The sequence below is a fragment of the Malus sylvestris genome, chromosome 3 (assembly GCF_916048215.2).
Source record: "Malus sylvestris chromosome 3, drMalSylv7.2, whole genome shotgun sequence".
NCBI classification, from domain to species: Eukaryota; Viridiplantae; Streptophyta; class Magnoliopsida; order Rosales; family Rosaceae; genus Malus; species Malus sylvestris.
Window position 1 is genome coordinate 22,094,338 of NC_062262.1, and position 7,256 is coordinate 22,101,593.

At 37.7% G+C, this 7,256-nt stretch overlaps 1 protein-coding gene across 2 annotated transcripts; it reads right to left on the reverse strand.

Moving 5' to 3' along the window:
* Positions 1–1,885: 1,885 nt before the first annotated feature.
* LOC126615640 (serine--glyoxylate aminotransferase) lies at positions 1,886–6,023 on the reverse strand. Of its 2 annotated transcripts, XM_050283499.1 has the most exons (6): positions 5,874–6,023; positions 4,072–4,317; positions 3,572–3,856; positions 2,939–3,305; positions 2,631–2,841; positions 1,886–2,171 (listed from the first exon to the last, which is right to left on the reverse strand). In XM_050283499.1, the coding sequence occupies exons 2-6, from the start codon at positions 4,274–4,276 to the stop codon at positions 2,034–2,036; spliced, it is 1,206 nt and encodes a 401-aa protein (XP_050139456.1). In that variant the 5' UTR covers positions 4,277–4,317; positions 5,874–6,023; the 3' UTR covers positions 1,886–2,033. The 2 variants fall into 2 exon arrangements, with proteins under 2 accessions (XP_050139456.1, XP_050139457.1); XM_050283500.1 differs by lacking the exon at positions 5,874–6,023 and having other exon boundaries at positions 4,072–4,339.
* Positions 6,024–7,256: the final 1,233 nt, after the last annotated feature.

Here is a 7,256-nt window from a genome sequence, read left to right on the forward strand (position 1 = left end):
ACACCAAGGGGAATGGATTCAGTTTTTGTGGTGGTTGACAGGTTCTCCAAGATGGCTCATTTCCTTGCTTGCAGAAAAACCGCTGATGCATCAAACATAGCCAAACTGTTTTTCAGGGAGGTTGTTCGATTGCATGGGGTACCTAAGTCCATCACTTCTGATCGAGACACCAAGTTCTTGAGTCATTTCTGGATTACATTATGGAGAATGTTTGGGACTACTTTGAATCGAAGTACTACTGCACATCCCCAAACTGATGGACAAACAGAGGTCACAAATAGGACTCTTGGTAACATGGTTCGAAGCATTTGCGGAGAAAAAACAAAACAATGGGACTATGCCCTACCTCAGATGGAGTTTTCTTATAATAGTGTTGTGCATCGTGCTACTGGTAAGTCACCATTTTCCATTGTTTACACTGCCACTCCTCATCATGTGGTGGATTTGGTGAAGCTACCTAAGGGACATGGACTTAGCATTGCTGCAGAAAATATGGCTGAAGATGTGGTGGCAATTCATGATGAGGTCAAGCAACGGCTTGAACAAACCAATGTTAAGTATAAGGAAGCAGTGGACAAACATCGGCGGGTGAAAGTGTTTAAGGAAGGAGATTCTGTCATGGTGTTCTTGAGAAGAGAACGATTCCCTGTCGGAACTTATAGCAAGTTAAAGCCACGAAAGTATGGTCCATTCAAAGTTATCAAGCGAATTAATGACAATGCCTATGTTATTGATTTGCCGGAGTCTATGGGAATTTCCAATACTTTCAACGTTGCTGATTTGTATACCTTCAATGATGATGAAGTTCTTTATCCTGATCATAACTCGGGGTCGAGTTCTTCTGAAGTGGAGGGGACTGATGTAGAACAAATGGCGAAATGGATCGAGGAGGAGATGGAACGTCGGAAGACAAAAGGGCGCAATCATAAAAGGGGTATTAATTTCCCATAAAAGTGGCTTGAGCCACTTTTCGCAGAAACGTGTTAAAATAATTCTCCCACAAAGGTGACTCGAGCCATCTTTTGCAGAAAGTCATCGAAACATCAGTCTACTAATAAATAGAGTCTTTTGGGTTTCAAGGGCTTTATTATATGTTAGTTATTTTCATTTTAATTCCCTAAGTCTTTTGAGTTTCCAAAAAGGTTGTAAAAGGCTTATTTAAAGCTATGGCTTTGTAATCATTTGGACATCTTTTTATCAATTAATCAAATTATCCTTTGGGATTTCTATCAACTGGTGGACTCCAGTAAACTTTGTTCTACAAGGGATTACGCTGGTAACCCTTTCATTGCTTCGTGCTGCGTCATAATCCTAAATTTGCAGACAACCCTCAAAAATCAAAGAGTCAAAGATCAAAGAAGCCGTCGATCAAAATTCAAAAGCAGAAAACCAAATAGAAAGAAATCAAGCAGTAATTGAAATCAGGGGATTTTCAAAACAAAAATCCTAATTGTAATTCTAAAGCCCCAAGTTGAAAGTTGAAAACCCTAATCCTCAATTTCAGAATCCAAACCGAAATCAAGGTAGAATAATTTCATGAAGTTTGGCACCTTCAGATTAGGGAAGCTTCGATTTGGAGGTTGTTGGAGGTGGAAGCGTGGAAGTGTGGATCTGAAATATGGTGTAGTGGTCGATGACTCGACGGCCGACGTGTTGAGTTTGTTGACAGAGGGAGGAGGAGGAGTGCAGAGAGTGCAGCGACGATTCGAGAGATTAGAGAGAGTGTTGAGTTGGAGTCTGTTGACATGATGAAGGGGGAGAGAAGAGAGAGAGCGTAGAGTTCGCGTCTAACGCAATTATGTTTTTATGTAATACAAAAGCCATCTTTATGTCTGCAGAAAAACTTTCATGGCTGCTATCATTCAAAACAAACACAAACAGTAGATTGTACTCGAATTGAATCAGATATATGAACCATGTCTATATCAAGTAGGTAATTTTGTTTAGCCTCAAAAGAGTGCAAGAGGAGGAACAAATATGCATTATTTACAGAGCATCCTGAAACAAAATGAATTACACAGATAAACTGTGAATCAAATCCTGGAAGGGATCAGAGGGGTATTGTTCTGGAAGTATGCACTGGCTGCTGCAACTCCGCTTCCGAGCTTAACAGGGTATCCGACATCCTTAAGCACCATCTCCACACCAGCAAGACAACCCAACAGTTGCAACTGGAAACAGAATAATTATCGGATATCAAAAACTGAGAAAGTTACTGCGTAAACCTTGTACTCCATTATAACCGTTTCATTTTACTTGCATTGCAAGCTTTCCCAATGATGTTCATACGTATCGTTAAGTTTAACTTTTGCCCCATTCTCTTTACACAAACAACAATGAAAAACATATGGTATATAGCACAACTTCGAGGATGATAAATAAATGAATTGGGTGCTATAAACAAGCCTCATTGAAGTGATGTTATCATTTGTAGATTTTTGTGTTCTCCCATTTTCATATAGAGCGTAATTGACAGAGCGAGGTCAATAGGCTAGTTTCTACCTGCTCTATTACATGATATCCAGTTTAAGCCGAAAATAGGTCCACTTCCTTTTGTACTTCCATTCCAACTGATGTCGAATGGTGCTTGAAATATGTAAATAATGTAAGATGCAAAGGATTGACATTACCTCATTCAGGTTGCCAAGATGCCCTATTCTGAAAACCTTGCCGGCTATTTTGTTCAGGCCTAGGCCTAAGCTCAAATTGTACCTTTTCCATGCCCTTTTCACAATTTCGGTACTGTCAATGTATGGAGGAACAAGAACAGCAGTCACTGTGTCACTCACCCATTCCTCGCTTTGGGTGCAGTTCTTCAACCCCCATGCCTCCACAGCAAGCCTGCACTTCCAAGTTGTAGGCAACGTTCAAATACCCCATTTAATGCAATACAACAGTAAACAATTGGGAGACGAATAGTTGTAACCAGAAGCTATACCTTGTTGCTTTGCCCAAACGGCTATGTCTTGCAATCACATTGTCAAGTCCTTCCTCAAAAAGAAGATCAAGTGCTGTACGCAGCCCATACAGCAACTGGATGGAAGGGGTGTATGGCCAGTATGTTCCCAACTTATAGAACTTCAAGTAGTCATTCCAGTCGAAGAACACCCTCACGGATTTTGCACTTTTAGATGCCTCCAGAGCCTTGGGGCTTGCACACACAATCCCAATTCCAGTGGGGAGGGAAAGAGCTTTCTGAGAGCCAGTTAAAGCAACATCTACCCCCCACTCGTCCATACGGAAATCAAGGGCACATATGGAAGACACTCCATCGACAAGGAAGAGAGCCGGATGCATGTAGTTATCTGAGAGTTCAATGAAAAAGCATGAGAAGCATTCCATGAAGGTAACTGACGAGTAAGAAAAGTAAGTATCCAGAGAAAGGAAGAAAATGTGACTAAGATTAACTGATGTCTGCAAGTACTCTGTGGCTCTGCCTCGGATAGATAATAGAGAGCCACATACATAAGCATATAGACAACCATTTTAGAACTGATAATAGAACATGTACACAAGCAGATTACGGATATAAAATGAAAGCTAAATCAGGCATAGAAGAAGACAAGCCTACCAAGTATTTTTCTGACTTTAGCCAAGTTGTTTGTGACTCCGGTGGCTGTTTCATTGTGAACAATGCATATTGCCTTTATAGTGTGCGCTGTATCTTCTGCAATTTTTGATTCCAGAACGTCAAGGTTGGCACCTTGGCCCCAATCACTTTCTACAACATCCACATTGAACTTAAGGCGCTGCTGCTGATCGATCCACAGTAAACTGAATTGGCCAATCAGGAAAGATACAATCCGGTCTCCAGGAGATAATGTGTTTGTAAGTGCACTCTCCCATGCACCAGTGCCTAAAAAAATTTAGAGTAATGTTATAAAGAACTTAGCCATTCACACTCAATTAACCTAATTATGAACGTAAGATCGCTTCTAGTTGTTCAGACCATGTATAATACTGAGACACTACAAACAACTTTTCACAAGATGTGATAAAAGAAAGAACTAATCTGAAAAGTACATTACAACTGAATGGAAAAAACTAAGACCATAATAGTTATTGAGATACCTGTGGTAGGGATCATAAATGGAGTTCCAGATGTAGTCTTGAAAATCTTCTTCACATCCTCGAGCAGAGTTTTGGTCATTGCTGGGACAGCGGGAGAACGGTAATCCTCATTGTTCCTGTTCATGGCCCGAAGGACTGGCTCCGGAATATTGACCGGGCCTGGAACAAAGAGGTGGTTCCTTCCTGGTCCATAAACGTAGTCCATTTTCACCTCCCTGCAGGCTCACAAATTGAGCCGAACCTAAGCTGCAAACCAACTTAAAGATTTAACCTCAGCCTCACCGAAAAAAAGCATTCTCCATCTGTGCAGGTTTCTAGTTTGAAGTTTGAACTCAGCCTCAGACAAACAAAAAGAACTATTGTGTTTTCACACACACACACACCTATGCACGGACATACTATGTACCTATCAGGGAATACATTTCATATGCGTTGTCCACAATCGTAAAATACACAATATCATTTGGACTAAGTAGTAGTACGACGGTTTTAGTCCGTCGACTGTCGATGCTGTGAAAATGATACTGACAGTGTTTCGGAAAAATATAGCAGAGGGGGTTCAATCTTCCATTCTTTTTCTGCAGTGCAGGCTAATGGCCTTGATTCTTTTGTCCCCACCAGCCAAATTTAAGCCTTTTAATTTCCTTAATTTCCTCTAGTATTTCAATAAAACTAGTATCGGCTATGTGTGTTCTTGAGGACAACTCTCTGGCCTAAAACAAGAAAATATTACTGCTAATGACTGCTGGAGCTTCATTTTCTCAACTATTTTCTTAAAAGTAGTATCGATATTGAGCCTGCAATAAGAGGTTGCACATAGAGTAGAGCGAGAATCAACATACCTGTGTATGTTATTTACTAGACATACATACACGTCGATAATTTAAGTTTTATACAAAAACAGTAAATAAAGTCCAACTGAAGTAAAAAAAAAAAAAAAAAAACTCATCCATCCACTTGTTATGCTCTAATTGATGATTAATTGTGAAAATCGTTTGAATTTGAATTGAAAACCTTTGTAGAAATACAAATGATACAAATATCAGTGCAAACATCTGTATTATTTGTTTACTATGAAGAGAAAAATAAAGAGAATTATCCATTACAATCTAATCCTAGACACCAAACGCGACCTCAAATTCCTTACGTACCTGAACCATACTGAAATTGAACTAAGAACACCCTTAACATAAAACTAAAAACTGAATTAGGAGTATTAATCTGTTTATATTTTGAATGAAAACAAAAGCTAATATAGAACTATTTAAATTTGGGGTCAAACAAAAAACACACTCACACACACTAAATTACACACACACACACACACATATATATATATATATGTGTGTGTGTGTGTGAGATAGGTGCATTATTTATCATATTTTCATGTTAATTATTCTAGGTTTTGTATGGAATTGATTATTAAAGAGCTTTATTGCTTTCCTTTCCATAATTTCAGTCAATTTGTACTTGGAATGTTCTTGGTGATAAATCGACTTTGCGGAGGAGTTTTCGTGCAACACCAATTGGAAAAGGAAGCTATGAGGCTGAAGATGAATATATATCTTGTATTTGATTAAGAGACAAAAGTGATGTAGATGAGATTAGAGGTAAAAGCATGACAACAAAAGTGAAGGCAGAAAATTCAGAAAACAGATATATAGTATAAACGCCAACTGATCATCAGAAATATGTCGATATACAGATACATACATACATATATATATGTGTGTGTGTGTGTGTGTGTGTGTGTATAGAATGAATGAAAAGAGAAGAGAGGAAGAAGATGAGTTTTTACGTACCCAAAGGCAACGAGTGGAAGAGAACAGAATTCTCTTCTGGGTGTTGATGGCAAAGCAAAGCACAAGACAAGTGCCTGCTCTCCTCTTTAAGCTATTTTTTTTATATTTCTACGATAGGAGGTGGGCGGGATGTTGACGGGGACCCACTTTTCTCAAAACGTGGCAGATAAGAGCCACACCAACGAAACCCTCTTTCATTTCATTTCTGCATTGGATTTCCACTTCGAAAATTTAAAATAATAATTATGAGTTAAGCTTTATTTTAATTTCTCCACCGTCATCGCAGTCCAATGGTATATCTCACTTCATATGCAAGTGAGATTGTGTTTGACTTTTATAAATGACGAGCTCGAAATTAAATTATTATTCTCACTATGTGTCTTAGTCTAATTTCTTATCCAAATGTTTGTTGTATAGAGATAAATTTTATTTCAATTCGGTTTTTTAGTTGAGTAATATTCTAATCTAAACGAAATAAGGTATGGTTGTATTAATTTTGTGAGAGAAGTTTTATACAACTAACAAAAAGTGAGAAGTTTTATGTTCAACTTTCATGGATCGCCAGTTTGGGACCAAATTTCTGTAATTGACTCATTTTATGACTTACCTTAAATCCTTATTTCTTTATTTTAATATAAATATAGAGAGCGTAAAACTTGAGTACAAAAAAGAGTACACTCGAAAAACCACCTTTTTTCTTTTTCTTTTTAGTAGAGTGATAGCGTTAGTGGGTTAGATAGTTAGTTGTCAGGAAGGGAGGAGATTCGGCGGGATCAAACCCGCAACAGAGTACAAAATATAATTGATTTCTGTCACTGGGTTAAAGCAACATCTGCTTGTACAAATCAACTTAAATGAAAATGAAAAAAAAATTAAAAAAAAATTAAAAACCAAAGAATGCAAGCCAAACAAGAAACTAGGATAATGTAGGAGTAGAAAATGTAGTTATAAAAATATATTTAAAATATGTATGGACATGAATTACTAGAATAATTCAATGAAATTAAAATTTTGGATGATAAAATGAAGGTTGAGGTTGAGAAAGGAGAGTGAAAGATAAAGTGATAAGGGGTAGCTGCAGACCACACCCACTTTGTAGGAAGCAACACCACACACGCCTTTTCCGTTTGTTTTCTTCCTATGTTTCTGTTTTCTTCCATATTTCATGTCTCTCACTGTGGGCCATTTCTTTTTTGTAATCTTATTTTTTTTCTTTGAGTTAAACTATATTTTTGTTCTTTATTTGTAAGTGAAAGGTCTTAAATTCGATTAATACTTTCTTTGAGTTAAAATATATTGCATTTTTTTTCTTTATAATGGTTGAGGAAACATCGTTAACGGGCTTCACCACACAGGCATGATTAATAATTTTTTCATGGCCGC

Coding starts and splice junctions, on each gene's coding strand:
- LOC126615640 (XM_050283499.1), bottom strand. CDS start 4,276: ATGGACTACGTTTATGGACCAGGAAGGAACCACCTCTTTGTTCCAGGC. Junction 3,306..3,571: donor TAAAGTCAGAAAAATACTTG/GTAGGCTTGTCT, acceptor TTGAACTCTCAG/ATAACTACATGCATCCGGCT. Junction 2,172..2,630: donor ATCTTGGCAACCTGAATGAG/GTAATGTCAATC, acceptor TTCTGTTTCCAG/TTGCAACTGTTGGGTTGTCT.